Source organism: Medicago truncatula, chromosome 8 (genome assembly GCF_003473485.1).
Source record: "Medicago truncatula cultivar Jemalong A17 chromosome 8, MtrunA17r5.0-ANR, whole genome shotgun sequence".
NCBI classification, from domain to species: Eukaryota; Viridiplantae; Streptophyta; class Magnoliopsida; order Fabales; family Fabaceae; genus Medicago; species Medicago truncatula.
In genome coordinates, this window is record NC_053049.1 from 15,183,249 (window position 1) to 15,202,065 (window position 18,817).

At 34.2% G+C, this 18,817-nt stretch overlaps 1 protein-coding gene across 7 annotated transcripts; it reads right to left on the reverse strand.

Moving 5' to 3' along the window:
- Nucleotides 1–1,809: 1,809 nt before the first annotated feature.
- Nucleotides 1,810–6,808, reverse strand: LOC11444105 (disease resistance protein RUN1). Of its 7 annotated transcripts, none has more exons than XR_003008103.2 (7): nucleotides 6,233–6,808; nucleotides 4,973–6,125; nucleotides 4,478–4,759; nucleotides 3,432–4,379; nucleotides 2,728–3,345; nucleotides 2,538–2,631; nucleotides 1,810–2,391 (listed from the first exon to the last, which is right to left on the reverse strand). XR_003008103.2 is itself a non-coding variant. In XM_024773693.2 (5 exons), the coding sequence occupies exons 1-5, from the start codon at nucleotides 6,709–6,711 to the stop codon at nucleotides 2,875–2,877; spliced, it is 3,330 nt and encodes a 1,109-aa protein (XP_024629461.1). In that variant the 5' UTR covers nucleotides 6,712–6,808; the 3' UTR covers nucleotides 1,810–2,874. The 7 variants fall into 7 exon arrangements, 2 of the variants coding, with proteins under 2 accessions (XP_024629461.1, XP_003627907.1); XR_003008102.2 differs by having other exon boundaries at nucleotides 2,494–2,631; XR_003008104.2 differs by lacking the exon at nucleotides 2,538–2,631.
- Nucleotides 6,809–18,817: the final 12,009 nt, after the last annotated feature.

Consider the following 18,817-nt stretch of genomic DNA (forward strand, 5'->3'; position numbering starts at 1 on the left):
GGTTAAACTTAATTGTGATGGTGTTTGAAAGGGATTTAGTACTCTTGCAGGGTGTGGAGGGCTTCTTCGCGGCTATAGTAGAAGATTGATCAAAGGCTACTTCAAAAAGATTGAAACATGTGATGTTTTTCATGGTGAAATATGGGGCATGTACACCGCTCATCTTATATTGGAGAGTGACTTAAAGTTTATGGTCGACAGGACTACTTAAAATTGAAAATTTAGTGGGATGATTCCTATTTTAGTTAGGTGTATCTCAAAGCTTTGGAGTTTGAGTTAGACGGTCAAAATTATTCATACTTGACGTGAAATTAACAAAAGTGCAAATTGACTCCCCCTAATAAGATTCAAAGTCTTTTGTTTGATGACATTTTTGAATCTTGAATGTCTAGAAACGTTAGTTTAATTTGTTAGTTTTCTTTCTCTTTCGACTTTGCCATCTTTTGTGGCGAAAAAAATTGAGAGAAAACCGGCCTTTTGCACCAAAATAAAATCTTGTTATCGTCTCTTTTATTACTTTCATAGTTTATAGGCCGATTCCAATTGCAAGTAGTTGTAGAAGCACAAGGAAATGAAGAAAAAAAACGTGTCCCTCCGTCCCAAGTTATATGACGCTTTGGACATTTCACACATATTAAGAAATGTAATAAATATTGTATGGGAAAGAGATATTATGAGTTGTTTTACAAAATTATCCTTAATAAATGATATGAGAAAGATAAATGAAGGAATTGAAAGAAGAGAGAGTAATAAATAGCTAAGGATATAATAGGAAAAGTAACATTGATATTTCATTGGTATTGTAAAACGACATATAATTTGGGACAAATTTTTTTTCACATACAATTTGGGACGGATGAAGTATAAAGTATGAGTATTATCCCATAGTTTAACAATAACGGTGTTGAAAAAACCAAAACTATGGTGTGTGTAACATCATCAAATGGAGTTAGGATCATCTTCCTCTTCATTTATAACATTTTTCATTTCTTACACAAATTTTAAAAAATATATAAAATAATTAATAATCATGGGACCCATTCAGTGATAGGACCCATAATCTATTTTCTGTATCTATTTTCAATGCAACATCATCAAATGAAGTGCAACTAAAATCGATCCTCAAAGCTCAATTGGAACAATCTCATGTGCCATATGAACTGTTTGGTCCATACCAAATATTACAATATATCCATATTAATCTCTGACAATCATAACATCTCAATTTGGTATTTCTAGATCGCCCTTGAACAATTCTGATTAAAAAAGAAACTTATACAATAAAAACACATGTCCCAAACATCATTGTTATGCTTTCAATTTTGTGACAAGGTGAACGGTGGGACGCGGTGTGGTGCGGCGGTCGGAAAAGAAGTTGTGACAGAAGTGAAAGAAGTTGTTACAGAAAATAGGTGAATGGATTTGGTACAAACAGGTGTAGTGTGAGCTTGCCGAAACGTCACTTATCTACTGTGCATGACATGGCATGCTCGCGCAAAGGAATGTCATGCTCGCGCACACTAGCCTTTGCATTTGTTTCATTGCCAGGAGCACATGGTTCTGTTTATATGAAAATGACTCGAACTAGAAAAATAAAGGAAGAATAATTACATGAGTTATAAAAAACAGAGGAGGAATTACATGTCAGAAATGACAATCTAGCTGACATCATTGATTTAGATTTAGGTTAAAATGTCAAAGTTACTCAATTTTTCCTAAGAAAAGTCACATGAACTTACCAATTCATTCAAAAGAAAAGGAGAAATATACACCAAGAAATTTACTACCATAAATATTTAATAATTCAAATTATGAAGTTCAAAGACTAGGGCCAAACTATATATTATAAATAACCTTTTCATACATTTTCTTGTCATTAGTAAAAAGGAAACAGAGTTGGAGGCATTATGGAAAGAAGTTACACCTCTTCTGCAAAAGGCTTATTGATTTACAAATTCAAAGCAGTGCATGCATTATTTACATCCATGAAGAACTATAAAGCCTCTTCATATACATATTCTCGGTGGATTTGAATTTGCTGTTGTAGAAATACACATCAGTTATAACACAGTTAATAGATCTTGGTTGTTGATTCAAAATCGGACGGTTAAGAACAGTAACTGCATTCTATTTACATCATGTTCTTATCAACCCAAACGTTCAATTGCACTTCACTCTCTCCTTTGCAATCAATCAACACTTGTAAAATTAACGTGGTCACCACTTTTGCTTCTATTTGTCCCTTTGACGAAGATCAAGTGGGCTATTAACTATTCCTTTGTTGTACTTGCAGAAGTTGCTATTTCCACACTTGGGTCTTACAGTGCGCCCTTTCTTCCTGTGGCCAAATCTCAAGGCATACAACAAAGAAGCCATGGTTGGTCTTCAAATCTGAAACGCACATCTCACCTTTTTAATTACCAGTATTCAAAACAACTAAACGAAAAATCTCAAGCTTAATGAAAATAGCGGGATCCATGGAAGAGTTGCAACCATTAAGGATCTATTGCAATTACAGACAGCCTTCCCTACCATACATTTGCAAGAAGCTAATTCCACAACTTCAGCCATTGCACCATTGTCTCCCTTTAAGTATAAAACAATGCAGATTGCAGACAGACAAACAGAGAACTGAAAGAGAGAGAGAGAGAGAGAGAAGGCACAAGCAAATTACCAAAGACATCAGTAATGCTACTCATATCAAATTCGAATCCAAATTCACATTACCATATAATGATAGAAGTGGTGGCGGTGAAAGACACTATCATCCCTGTTTTAAATATGGTTGCAATATATAAAATGAAGTCGTTTATTTTTGCAGCCGATCCAATAGTCTCTGAGAATCTACTGTGTTCCCCAGTAAATGCTTTTCTTTCAGCAGTTGCAAGGATTGGTGAATTGAATTCTGTCCATGCTGCATTTTTGTTTGATCACATGGAGTCCAATCCACGCAGCAAACAGTCCACTTGAGCTCCATTTAAAATCAATATCAATAGAAATCACCGCATGATTCCATTCATTTTCTGAAAGTACTTCATCCATATTATCTTCAAATTTTATGTGTCTTTCACCAACAATAAATATATGATCAGTTAACACTGGGAACTCAAAATCAAACCATTTTTCAGCTGGCAACATTGTTTTCATTATATTGCCATTGATGATCACAATGGGTCTGAACCCGGTAGGGATTTTATGCATGAGTCCAACAAAACAGAGAGATAGTGCAGGGAACTTGCCACGAAACCAGAAAGAAATCGAATGTCCTTTGCTACGGTGCTCAAACCAATCCGGCATTTGTGTTCCGGGCAAACAAAAGCTCTTATTTCCAGCCTCGTGCAACTCCTGTTTGTAATAATACAGAAGTTCAGCACCACATGAGTCAGTGTAAATATCAAAAATCAAATCTAACAAGTAAAAATAGGACGAACCTGAATCAGTAACATTCTTCTGCACGAGATAGTCAAGGATCTGCAGTTTCTTGCGGACAAAAGTTCTATGCTGGGTGGAATCCCTCTAATTTCTTGAAGACTTTCACAGTCATCCAAAACAAGCTCTCTCAAAGGACAACAGACTTTGGTGGACACAAGAAGATTCGTGAGGTCTAAATCGTTCAAGGATGTGCATCGTATTGCAGAGAATATTTCTAAATTTGGTGGAATTCCTCTGATTTCTCGAAGTTGCCTGCAGTAATCTAGTATAAGTATCGTCAAAAAGCGGCATTCTTTGATGCATGTTGGAAGAACTGTGAAAGTGTTTGCTGAAAGGTTCAATTCTACCACATTTGAAAACCAAGAAAGACCTATTCGAATGAAGTCGTCCGATATATTGCAAGAAAAGAACTCAATATACTTCACGTTTGAAGACACTGTTGAACCAACTTTTTCTGGACCTTTGTCTTGCTTATATGATTTCAACCCTTCACATTGCCAAATACTCAACTCCTCAAGTTCTGACAATAGAATAATGCTACTTGGTAACAGAAGATTTCCACATCCGTGCAGTTCTAAACTTTTAAGTCGGGGAAGATTTCCGATTGAATATGGAAATTCCCTTATGGCAGTGTACTCCAAAGAAAGACTTGTAATATTTTTCATATTTCCTAATATCTCAGGAAAACTCACAAGACTTGAACAATGTGAAAGATTGAGGTGTTGGAGAGAGGTCAAATGGATGGGTGGCAAATTCCGAAGCTTTGCGCAACTCCCAAGATTCAGAATTTCAAGTTTATCCAAGAATCCAACAGAGTCGTGAATTTCAACTAAATTCTCACAAGAATCAAGAGACAGCCTTTCTAAGTTTGGGGCACCAGATACATCAGGTATATGTGTTATAATTTTACATTCATCAAAATTCAAAAGTGTCATATTTACGAACTTCTGGCAGGAAAAAAAGAAAAAGAATAATCAGGTGAGTGATGTTAAAATTAATCCGTTAATATAAAAGACCGTGAGAATGAACATGTGCGGTAACTTGCCTTTGACTTGGACAGCTCCAGTGACATAAAGGAACTGTGCGGTAACTTCAGAACAGCTAATTTCTTGGGGTAAAAATAAGAAGGCAAAGACTGTGAAGGATATCCCCACCACTCCAGCACTCTTAAACTATTTGGAAGATTCTTCGGACCTTCAGCAAAACACAGACTTCTAATAATAAGTGTCTGGAGGCCTGTCATCTTCTGGAAGGCTTTTCCGTCCCACCGTACCATTTTTTCATATCTGGGGAAATCCAGAACGATGGTTTGAATTTCACTTGTTCCCTTTCAAGTAACACAGAGAGCATATGAGTTAACCGCAATAAGTGCATGTTTACATTGTTATTTAAAGAGCTAAAGAAATCAAAGACTGAATGAAACTTCCAACGAAGTATTTGATGTAATAATAACATATATAATAATGGTCAGAAGAAGTAAATGCTACTAAAGATGAAAAAACAAACAAGCAATCCATTATCCATAGGAGAAGAGTCTTACCGTGTTTTTTTCTAAAACTTCGACGATATCCGTAGTAAGCCATAGCCTGCTGCGTTTGCCGGGGTGGTCGGGTGATTCCTGCCTCACGATTTCTCTGGCCATGTCCCGTATCAAGTCATGCATTTTCACATGATTGTGCTCGTCAATCTTGATGAGAGATGTTTCCAGCAAGAATCTGAAACGGTGGGGTTTGAAGCAGTAACCGTGGTGAGCACTGAGTAGGTATTCAACCTCTGAGAGTTCGTATCCTTTGAAGAAACATGCGATGTCGAGAAAAAGTTGCCTGAGATCTCCATCCAAAGCATTGTAGGTTTGCTTAAGTATGGTTTGGATATCTTTAGAAGGAATCTTTTCATAGGAGTCTAATGCAGATTCCCATTCTTTTACTCCTTTCCCATGCAGGTATGAGCCTATAACCTCCAAAGCCAAAGGAAGGCCAGATGCGCAAGTTGTTACGCGGTTTAACAGGTCGATATAATCTGGATAAATTTTGTTGGTCTTGAAAGCATTCCAAGAAAGCAACTCGAGGGACTCATCCTTGGTCAACTCCTCTACCTTGTATGTCGTATGAACCCCGTGAGTTGTTAGGAAGTGTTTGTCCCGGGTAGTAATGATGATGGTGGTTCCATAACCAAAAGTGTCGAGGCCTCTTCCAAGAGTAGCTTGCAACTGATCTGAGCTGTTAACGTCATCAAGAACCAAAAGGACCTTCTTGCGGTGGAGCATATTCTTTAATAGCAGAAGTCCTTCACTGATGCTTGCTAATTGGAAGTCTTTCTTCTTCTTCTTCTGTCCAGCTAAGGTGGCGAGAAGAGTTTGTTGAAGATGTACTAAGCCGTGGTTTGCTGAATTTTCTCTGACATCTTCGAGGAAACAAAAGGCATCAAATTGGGGGGAAATGAAATTGAATACAGCTCGAGCAAGGGTTGTTTTCCCTATTCCACCCATACCGTAGATACCGAGCAGTTTGAGTCCATGGGATCCAACGGTGGCAGTAGCAGCATGAGTATTATGATTGAGAAGCCAGTTTAGTTCTAACACTCGATAATTGAGACCAATTGGGTGATCCACAACACGTAAATAAGGGGTGGAATCAATTTTGGTGGAGACCAAGTCTACAATCTTGTCAATTAATTCATATTCATATCCATCCCTGATAAATAAGATAGAGAAGTCTAGCTCAAAACAAAATAAAATACAGCAACAAAATCTCATCCAACTACTAAATAGGGATCAAATGGAAAATACACAAACACTCACCCATGTTTAAAATGGAAACCGGACAAATTAGCTGCTTGTTTGAGAGCGTTCTTCCATTTGTTCAATTTCTCTGAATTGAAGTTGTTGTTCTTCTGGTGCGAGTCAAGTGCCTGTCCATAAATCCCACTCTGATGTCGCACGTGAGAAGGATCTACGTTGTAAAATACTGGGAAAACAGATCGACGGAAGTTTTTCTTATTGGAAAAGGAGTCAATAATGTACGCAAGTTCATCCAGACACCATGTGGAGGAAGCATAGTTCTCAGAAAAAACAACAATCCCAATCCTGGACTCTTCAATTGCATCTACAAGTGTCTTCGTTGTTCCTCTTCCCGCGTCAGCGTGGTGGTCAATGAAGGTGTGGAATCCCTTTTCAGATAGAGTCTTGTACAGAAATCCAGTAAACCCTAGCCGAGTATCCTCCCCTCTAAAGCTGATGAACACATCGTAGACATAGGAATACGAACCTGAACCGGCCATCTAGAAAATTTAATTAATTTTGATCTTTTCTGTGTGTGTTTAGTCTCTTTTTCTTTCTTGAGGATTTTCTCTCCTTATACTTTGTCCTTTTGTGCATTTCCCATTGAGTCAAGCTTTTTATAAGGGGTTTTTCTATCATGTGCAAATTTGCACATGATAAGAAATTTAAAGTAGTAACTTTGACTTAAAACTTGTGTATTTATATTAAATATGTAAATTTTTAATAATTAATTGTTGGTTTTCAATAAAAAGTTACTACTTTTAGTTTCTTTAACATGTGCAATATTGCACATGTTAGACAAACCCTTTTATAAGAGATATCCAACACCTTCTTAAAGTATTACATCGGATCCTCAGCATCCAAAGTTTCCTACAGTTGTGTCACTGCTTCACAATCCTAGCCATTTGATTGATCCAACGGACTGAAAAGTCAAACAAACAAACATAAACTTGTGCCAATTTTTTTTTTCCATCTTCTTTCTTTCTTTCCATTTTGTCAAACTCGTTTTTTTTCTACTTCACTCCCTATATAATAAATAAGAATGTTTTAATAAATGATATTAATGTTATGGCTTAATTGCTATTTTAGTCCCTTAACTAATTTTTTGGTATCGCTTTGGTCCCATTACTAAAAAAAGTCTGTTTTGGTATTTTAACTTTTGTTCCGTTTCTTGTTTTGGTTCTTTCCGTTAATTTTATTCAAAAAAACGTTAAGGTTTATTTTCTTCATCTTCTCCATCTCAATCCTTCATCTCCTTCAACTATTTCTGGAAAAATAAGAAGAACAACAATAATAACATCAACAAAATTAAGCAGCAACAACAATTTTGGCATCATCATCATCATGAAGTAACCCATAAATCCTCTCATACAACAACAACAAAATCAAATGGTAGCAACATCAAACAGCAGCAATTTCAGCATCATCATCTTCCTCTCTTCCAAAGTTTTTGCAACAACAACAAACAGTTTTTGCAACAACGTCAAACAACAGCAATTTCAGACCCATTTCACAATAATCCCAATTTTTCAAACTTTCTTTCATATTATTCAAAACCAAGAACAAAATGAATAAATGGTAGCTAAAAAACACAAATCTCATACCCATTCATCAATTCCTCCAAAAAATTTTCTTCGACAATTTCAAAGGAGAGACAGTTCAGATCCATAACTATGGGTGTGATTTTGTCGTTGTTGTTGTTCTTTTAGCTGATTTGATTCAACATATCCAGAATTGGGACCTCCAATTTTTTTTCTTCGACAATTTCAAAGGAGAGACAGTTCATATCCATAACTATGGGTGTGATTTTGTCGCCGTTGTTGTTCTTTTAGCTAATTTGATTCAGTAGATCCATAATTGGGAAGAGTGAGGTGAACATGTTGAAGTATTGTCCCATATGAACAAACATCTTAAACAAAAATTCAGATACAATAAAAATTTCCCCAAGAAGAAAATTGTTTATGTTGTTTTCTGGGATTATGTTTGAAAAGAAGATGATTGTAATTTTGTGTTTGGCAGAGAGTGAAATAGAGGAATGGGTATCAGATTGGAGAAAGAAAAAAAAGATGAAATGAAAGGGGAAGAGAGGGTTTGAATTTGAATTAACCCTTTCACAACAATTAAAAGAATTTGAGAGTAAAATAAATTAGGGTTTGAATAACATTCATGTGAATCAATTCTGGGTTTTTCTCATGAGTTTTTTATGAAGGTAGCTTGAAGATGATGAAGAAGGGGGAATGAAGATGATGTAAACCCTAACGTTTTTTTAATAACCCTAACCTTCATGAAAATCTCTAGAAACATTTTCCTTCTTCATCATCGAACCTTTCACAGAAGCAACACAACAAACAATAATCCAAATCACTACAAGCAACACGCCAATCATCAAATTAAAACTCATATAGCAAGAATTGATACAATAATCAAGAGTTTCTTGCTTTCACCATCGCCATCTCGGGTTTATTGTATTTGATTTTTCAATTAGATTTTAGTCTCTAAAAAATGTCATCTTCTCACCATGGTTTCATGCTTATGTGTTGACTTTTTTTTTTTTCTTTTTGAAAAAATGTGTTGACTGTTAGAGGTTAGAGTTTAAAGTTGGAGAACATGTTTCAGTCGTTCCTACAAGTGAGGATATTTTCAGGCAAAAATCTTATGATCAAAGACATCGGTCTTTAGAGTTTAGAGTTGGAGAACATGTTTTCTTATGTGTTTCTCCGATGAAGGGTATTCTAAGATTTGGCAATCAAGGAAGGATAAGTCCTCTATTCATAAAAGCTTTTGAGATTTTAGAGAAAATAGGTCAAGTGTCTTGTCGATTAGCACACCCACCTAATCTCTCAGGTGTCTACCGTGTTTTTCATGTACAAATGCTTCAGAAGTATGTCTATGATACTAAATTCGACATCAAAGAGTGCACCTAGATGAAAATCTTAGCTATACTGAACAACGACCACTCATAGATGTGTGAAACGATTACGCGCTAAGGATGTTGTGTTGGTGGAAGTGGCTTGACAAGGATCAAATAGTGAAGAGATGACTTAGGAGGCATAATCGATTATGGTTGAAAACTATCCTCACTTGTTTAAAGCTCAGGGTTAGTACTCTTATAGTAATTCGAGGATGGATTATTCTTTTTAAAGGGGAATAATGAAATGAATGGTATTTTAAATAAAATAAAATAAAATATCTTTTAATCAAAGAGATTGAACATGAAAGTTTAGAACTAAAATACTCTATAAATATTTGTTGAGATACTCTCTATTAAAACATTACAATCAATAAAAAATACAATAAGAAACTGAATCTAATAAAGTAAGTTCTACACTAAAATAGTTTTTTCTAGTAATCAATATCAAGGAATTTACTTTCATGTCCTCTAACTACATTAAACAAGTTTGTCACAAAACAAACACATTTATAAATAAAAAAATTAACAATTATAATAAAATATAGAATTAAATATGAGTATTACTTTTTCCACCATAAGGTATTCTACCGCATCCTATTTTTTCCCAAAAATACCCTTAGCCTAATCCGGATTATATAATCCGAACTGCTTCAGTACACAGAACTAGAGCAGAATTGCCTGTTATTGTGGCTTTTATCATTGTTTTTTCAATAAATCATTATATATGGATGTATAAAAGACAATTAACTTAAATATTATATCAAAAAATGTGTGTTCTAGCAACCCATATATATATATATATATATATATATGTGTGTGTGTGTGTGTGTGTGTGTGTGTGTGTGGGATTTGCTAGAACACACCCACTAATTTTTATGTGGGAGTGTTTTAGCAAGTTATAACTAAAAAGTTAATAAACACACCTTAAGGTGTATGTTGCTATAACACACCTTCTAAAAAAACAAGTGGATGTGTTCTAGCAAAAAATTAGTTAAGGGACTAAAATAGCAATTAAGCCTAATGTTACCATTAAAATCAACACAACTAATCACTTCTTTAAAAATTGTGCACAACCCAGCAACGATTATTGAAATGAGATGAAGAAAGTATTTTTATAACCTTACACTACTGGCTTATGTCACCACCTTACACAAATTTTATATAATTCATTCATACAAAACTAGTATTCAGATGACACCGTTTGAAGTCTTGTATGGACGCCGCCAATTGGTTGCTTTGAAGTTAAAGGGTATAAATTTGTGGTTCCTCGTTTGATTCAAGAGGTAGTTCAAAAGGTTAAAGTAGTAAAATATCGTTTGGTCACTACTCAAAGCAGACAAAAATCCCATGTTGATCAAAGACATCGACCTTTAGAGGATGGTATGAAGCCATGATCTTTACTACAAGTTAAAGCAAATACACGAGCTTGTCTTCCACTCGTGTGACCTTGGATGCTTGAGAGTCCTGACAAGTTAAAGCAAATACACGAGCATCCTTACGAACTACTATGACTATACCAACCTCCAGCTTCAAACAAGTGAGGATATTTTTCACGCATAATTGATTCTAACTCCTACGTCATCTCCTCGCCACCCACTCCTTGCCAAGCCACCTTCACTAAATCCAAATCCTTGGACCATATTCATTACACGCGTCTATCTACTATAACATCATCATATCTATGCATCGGTCATTCCTACAAGTGAGGATATTTCCACGCGTCTATCTAATATAAAATAATAAAAGATCGGTCACTGCTTAATTAACTTATTTTTGGTCCCTAATACATCAATTGGTCCCTTAACTTATTTTTGGATTTTAATTTGGTCCCCTAACTATAAAGTGTCTCAATTTAGTCCCATAAATCTTATGTCGTTTATTATTGGGTAAATACCTCTTTTCGTCCCTGTAATATTAGCGAATTCCGGTTTTAGTTCCTGTAAAAAAAAGATTTAGATTTTGTCCCTGTAATTTCATATTCTTCCACTTTTGGTCCCTCCTTTCATCACATCAGCAGAATCTGCATAAATTACGTCCCTGTAATTTCAGATTTCTCCTAGTTTTGCTCCCCGTAATCTCAAATTCCTCTACTTTTGGTCCCTCATTTTACGAGTCATGTATGCAGATTCTGCTGACGTGGTGGAATAAGGGACCAAAAGTGGAAGAATATGAAATTACAGGGACAAAATCTAAATCTTTTTTTTTACAGGGACTAAAACCGGAATTCGCTAATATTACAGGGACTAAAAGAGGTATTAACCCTTTATTATTTTGGTCCTCTCTCTTAGTATTTTACATAATTTGTTAACTCATTTCCACGTGTCATTTAAGATTAGTGATTGATGAGTCAATAATTATATGTTTTAGTTTAATATTTAGTTTCGTTTTAATTAGATTTAAGTTTATTTTATTTTAATATTATTTCCTTTTTGAGCTATTTTACTTCAATTGCATATTATTATATTTCAGGAATGAATATTTGATGGATTGAGTCTTGGAGCAAAAGAAAGGGGTTTTGGAGGTGATTCGGTGCAAAAATACAAAGATTCGGAGACAAAAATATATCTCCCTCAAGTCAGAAGCTTGGCACGGCCCGTGCTAAGGTTGGCACGGCCGTGCCACCTCCCAGACAGCCTTTTGCTGCTTTTGCTTAGATTCTAAGCTACTCTATTTGGTTTTACCACAAAGCCCTTTGCTTGTGGAACATTCTAGTGATGTAATTGCTTAGATTTTAAGTCGAATGTAACCTATAAATAGAGTAGCTAGCCATCACAAATATTCATCTTTTCTTTGGAATTCAATAAGTGACAATTGTCTTTTGAATAAAAGTTCTTTTATTTTCCTTTACTTTCTTGTTATTTACTTTTATGCTTTCTCTCTTCTTCCCCATGTCTATGATGAACATGAGTGAGTAGACTTCTTATGTCTTGGGATTGTTGGATAAGTCTAATGACATAATCCTAATCAAGTCAAGCCTTAAACCTTAATATTATGTAACCCTAGTTTCTCTTCTAAATTCACCGTTTTAACATGGATTAAATATTATCAAACTGTGGAAACGAAAGTGGAAGGTTTGACAATCGTTAATCCATTATTCCAAATGTTAATTCATAAAACGAAAGTGGGGCTTTAATATTCGATCAAGTGAATTTAGACAAGGATTGCGAAACATGAAAATAGTCTAGTGAACCTTGAGACACATAGAGTTTAGAACTTCAAGGATTCTAATAGTAATCAACCATGAAAATAGGTGTGCTTGCTAGAGGAACACACTCATTGAGACCGATAGGAGATGTGATAGGCTTAAGAGAAACTCGTCTTTAGAAACTAGGTCTAAAATAAGGTTTTAGGTTTAATGGCTTGGCTTGTGAATGATTTGTCGCCTATGACGGACCAACGATCCCAAGGCTCTCTTTTTATTATTATTTTCTCTTTCAACCATTTGAAAACAACAATCTTGCAACTTAATTCTCTTCTAATCACCAACTAAAGTTAATTGAATTAAACAACTCCCTGTCGGAACGATACTCTTTTCATTACTACTTCGGTAAGATCGTGCACTTGCGGTTTTATCCCATCAGTGATTAACGGTTGGATTTAAAAAGCGCACATGGGATGTCGTGCACTCAAAATATATGATAACTTCTATTGTCATCTTCTTCCCTCTTCATCTTCATATAACCTTCATAAAAAAAATCCTATGTTTTTCCTTTCAAAAATTCATCATTTCACAGAAGCAACACAACAAACAATAATCCAAATCACTACAAGCAACACACCAATGATCAAATTAAAACTCATATAGCAAAAATTAATACAATAATCAAGAGTTTCTTGCTTTCACCATCGCCATCTCGGGTTTATTATATTTGATTTTTCAATTAGATTTTAGTCTCTAAAAAATGTCATCTTCTCACCATGGTTTCATGCTTATGTGTTGACCAATTTTTTCTTTTTGAAAAAATGTGCTGACTGTTAGAGGTTAGAGTTTAAAGTTGGAGAAGATGACACCATTTAGGGCGAAAATATGGTTTGGAGCAGCAATCTGGCCATCAAGGGGGGTTAACATCATCATTTTTGTCTAAATGTAAAGGTAATGTGTATATAAACCTTCCCCCATTCGAATTTTAAGCGATTTCCTTTTAATCACATCATATGATCCGTACTGGAACATTCCGGAAAATTAAATCCGGACTGCATTCATGCATTTTGGATTTAGTAATGATGTTCATTTTCTGACTCTACTTTGAACTGTTTTCAATCATGATTGTTCCGATTGATGCTCTAGATGATTCAATGATGTTTTTTGGGCACATCCAAATTCTATCAAGTTGTTTAACATGTTCTCCACGGTGCTTGTGTTGGATTCCACCTATAAGACAAACAGGTATCGTCTTCCATTGCTTGATTTTGTGGGTAACACCTCTACTGGATAAATGAATGATCAAGCCGGATATGTGTTTTGTAACACCCCGTTTTCCCAACATATATATTTCGCATAAATAATCAGAGTTTTTCAACATAAACGGAATGTCACATTCTTTTCTTAAAATCATAAACTGAATAAATAACTATTTATCATTTAAAAATTCAAATACAAGATCTTTAATACTTCGCAGCGGAATTTATTTCAATAACTAAAACAGTCTTTGGCACGAAGGCCTCTTCATAAATGTCTCATAAAAATCCAATCTAAAAACATAGCCATAAATCTTCAAAAACAATACGTAAGGAATAGAAAAGCAATAACAAAGTTCCCATCCCGTTACGTATCAGAGCACCTAATACACACGAGAAGGAAAGCTCACACGACATCAACTATTCTTGGTTACCTGTTAGTTACCCATGGTGGGCAAACAGAAGGGGTGAGATTTCACAAATAATAATATTAAACATATAATTCATCAATTACATTTAACAACATAAGCATCATCAATCATATTTAACAACTCATAGACAACATCATGTAATCATCATAATATTCATCATAGATAATAATATATCATAATTCACTTCTTTAATAGTTCATATAAAGAATCACAGCTTTAAACAATTTCATGATTTAACAACTTAACAACTCGACAACTTGATAACTTGACAACTTGACAACTTAACCTCTTGACTATGCAACTTAATCTTCTAATCATGCATGTGGTACCAATCTTTGAGCGTAAATAGGCTCCAGGGCATCAAGCCCTCAACTTTATTTGAGCGTAAAAAGGCTCCAAGGGCATCAAGCCCTCAACTTAATTGAGCAAAGGCTCCAGGGCATCAAGCCCCCAACAATGAAATGCTAATGCATGGACTCGACCTCTTAACATCTTAAATCGACAACCTCTTATATAATCCAATAATTTGGAACTTCATCATCTTAATCAATTTAGACCACTCATGCAGCAAAGTTAAATAACAACAACAACACAACAGTATACAAAAACAGCATGACATAATAATATCAAATGCAAGTCAACAACGTCTCAATTATTCACATATAATTCAAGTAATGCATATACAATTATATCACAATATAACAACATTAAATAATAATCAACATCTTAAAACATCATATATATACATATAACACTTCATCAATCATGGATAATATCGTATTTACAACATATACATTCATATACTAATTAATCAATCATATTCAATTATTCACTGTGACCTACGTGCAGTAATTTGACTATAACTCAAGTTCTATAAATCCTTTTGAAGTCAAACCAACGGCATTAGAAAGCTAACATTCATACCTACAACTTTCGTGTTTACACCTAAGACCAATTCTATACCAATCAATACCAGTTTTCATTTCAAATTCGGACAAAGTTGTGCTGAAATTCATAAAAATTCACTGTGACCTACGTGCAATAATTTGACCATAACTCATAAACCAAAAATAATTTTCAAGTCAAACCGACGCCACTGTAAAGCTAACACAATTATCTACAACTTTCATGTTTACACCAAAGGCTAATTCAAAACAGAAACGTATAAAAAAGACGCAAGAACATGAAACAGGACATGCTGTCAGAGAGCAACTCGGGAAAAAACACACTTTTCACCCCAAAATCCCAATTTTAACTTCCCTATGCCCAAATTTGATCCCAAAGTTTGTCTAAACATTTATATACATCAAAAAAGACTCAAAACCATATAAAACTTGACCCAAAACATTATTTTAGAAAATCATCAAATAATCACTTTTAACCCTAATTCCCAAATTCTCAAAAACTAAAACCTACAACATGTTAAATCCAATTTTCAGAATCAATGACTTAAGATTATTGAATGTTAGTCCCACCCTTACCTTATAGATGAAAATCGCAGCACTCCTAGGTCTTCTCCCTCCTCTCGGCTTTTTCTCCCTTTTCTCCAAAATTGATCGTACGCTATGTTTTTTTCTAAACTAGGTTTCTCCTATTTATAACCCTTTTTCTATTTTATCTTATTTCTCTTTCTCCCCCAAAACTCTCTAAAATCTCATAACAAACTCTCAACTCAATCTTATTTCTATTTTCAAATCTTAATCTATTAAATAACAACATAAGACACTTAATAAATCACATAATCAAATAAATATATTTTAAACTCTTCTTAATAAATTTTAGACTCAATTAAATAATTAAATAAATCTAATAATTCAAAGAGGGCGTTACATGTTTCCTCATCGCACAGAAATTCAACCAAACGGTTGTTGTGTTGTCCATTGGGAAAGGGCGATCGGAAACCTATTTCCCTCTATGTGGTCCGCCGCCGCCGCCATGTATCGATCGGTTGATGTATCAGGCATATGTTAATGACAACCATTTTATGGCATTGGATTTGAAGGATGATTGTCCGATTTCTCTCACTTCCACTCTATGGAGACGATACCACCGAGAGGATGCAGACAGTTGGCCTGATAGATATGCCAGACGGATGGCATATTATAATGAGCTAAGTCGGGCGGCGGGTCAAAAAGTGATAGGAGATGACGAATAATTGTACATTATTGAAAATCTTGATCCCGATGAGAGGGTTGGTCCCGGTCCTTGTGTGAAGGTTGAAGTGGCTGATAGTCCCATTGATCTTTCGGCGCCATAGATTATATATATATATATATATATATATATATATATATATATATATATATATATATATATATATCATTAGTTTAGTTGAAATGTATATCATCAGGTGAAATGTGTAATGATATAAATTTAAATTTTTTTGGTATAATGGTATATGAGTTAGGATCCGTTGACACTAGGTGTCAACGGATTCGTTGACATCAAATCCTAACCTTCCATTTCAGTTTAATCAATGGCTCATAATTACTCACAAGAAACATATTGTGATCTCCAACTCTTCTAGTGCGTGTAATCTCGCTCCATTATTGTGTTTTTCTTTTCAACGAATCTTGGACTTTATAATATTTAATGCTGAAAATTGGATGCATTATGTATTACCAAAGGTGAACGGAGGCAATCAAGAGGATATCTTTCTTTATTTATTTCAATCACAGACATATCATTTATCATGACAATGGAGGTTTAATATATATTTATTTATTTTATTTCTAACGGGATGCTGAGAATAATTGTTTGGAAAAATTCATATCAATGATAGTTATTTTATAGTAGAAATTAACCTGAGATCACTTGACAAAAAATAAAAAATTGATAAAATCAACATTTAGTATAAATAATCAAATCGACCCATATTAAGAGTTAGAGATCACTGTATGCTTTTAGTGAGTAATTATAAACCATTGATTAAAATGAAATGAAAGGTTAAGATTTGGTGTCAACGGATCCTATCTCATATATATATATATATATATATATATATATATAAGGGGTTTGCTAGAACACCCACTAGTTTTTATGTGGGAGTGTTTTAGCAAAGCTACACCTTAAGGTGTATTTAACCACTTTTTAGTTATTCACTTGCAAAAATATTCATTCTAAAAAATAAGTGGGTGTATTCTAGCAAATGCTTATAGGATTTGCTAGAACACACCTACTTGTTTTTTTAGAAGGTGTGTTATAGCAACATACACCTTAAGGTGTATTTATTAACTTTTTAGTTATAACTTGCTAAAACACTCCCACATAAAAATTACTTGGTGTGTTCTAGCAAATCCCACACACACACACACACATTTTTTGATATAATATTTAAGTTAATTGTCTTTTATACATCCATATATAATGATTTATTGAAAAACAATGATAAAAGCCACAATAACAGGCAATACTGCTCTAGTTCTGTGTACTGAAGTAGTTCAGATTATATAATCCGGATTAGGCCGAGGGTATTTTTGGGAAAAAATAGAGTGCGGTAGAATACCTTATGGTGGGAAAAATAATACTCATATTTAATTCTATATTTTATTATAATTGTTAATTTTTTTTTATTTATAAATATGTTTGTTTTGTGACAAACTTGTTTAATGTAGTTAGAGGACATGAAAGTAAATTCCTTGATATTGATTACTAGAAAAAACTATTTTAGTGTAGAACTTACTTTATTAGATTCAGTTTCTTATTGTATTTTTTTATTGATTGTAATGTTTTAATAGAGAGTATCTCAACAAATATTTATAGAGTATTTTAGTTCTAAACTTTCATGTTCAATCTCTTTGATTAAAAGATATTTTATTTTATTTTATTTAAAATACCATTCATTTCATTATTCCCCTTTAAAAAGAATAATCCATCCTCGAATTACTATAAGAGTACTAACCCTGAGCTTTAAACAAGTGAGGATAGTTTTCAACCATAATCGATTATGCCTCCTAAGTCATCTCTTCACTATTTGATCCTTGTCAAGCCACTTCCACCAACACAACATCCTTAGCGCGTAATCGTTTCACACATCTATGAGTGGTCGTTGTTCAGTATAGCTAAGATTTTCATCTAGGTGCACTCTTTGATGTCGAATTTAGTATCATAGACATACTTCTGAAGCATTTGTACATGAAAAACACGGTAGACACCTGAGAGATTAGGTGGGTGTGCTAATCGACAAGACACTTGACCTATTTTCTCTAAAATCTCAAAAGCTTTTATGAATAGAGGACTTATCCTTCCTTGATTGCCAAATCTTAGAATACCCTTCATCGGAGAAACACATAAGAAAACATGTTCTCCAACTCTAAACTCTAAAGACCGATGTCTTTGATCATAAGATTTTTGCCTGAAAATATCCTCACTTGTAGGAACGACTGAAACATGTTCTCCAACTTTAAACTCTAACCTCTAACAGTCAACACATTTTTTCAAAAAGAAAAAAAAAAAAGTCAACACATAAGCATGAAACCATGGTGAGAAGATGACATTTTTTAGAGACTAAAATCTAATTGAAAAATCAAATACAATAAACCCGAGATGGCGATGGTGAAAGCAAGAAACTCTTGATTATTGTATCAATTCTTGCTATATGAGTTTTAATTTGATGATTGGCGTGTTGCTTGTAGTGATTTGGATTATTGTTTGTTGTGTTGCTTCTGTGAAAGGTTCGATGATGAAGAAGGAAAATGTTTCTAGAGATTTTCATGAAGGTTAGGGTTATTAAAAAAACGTTAGGGTTTACATCATCTTCATTCCCCCTTCTTCATCATCTTCAAGCTACCTTCATAAAAAACTCATGAGAAAAACCCAGAATTGATTCACATGAATGTTATTCAAACCCTAATTTATTTTACTCTC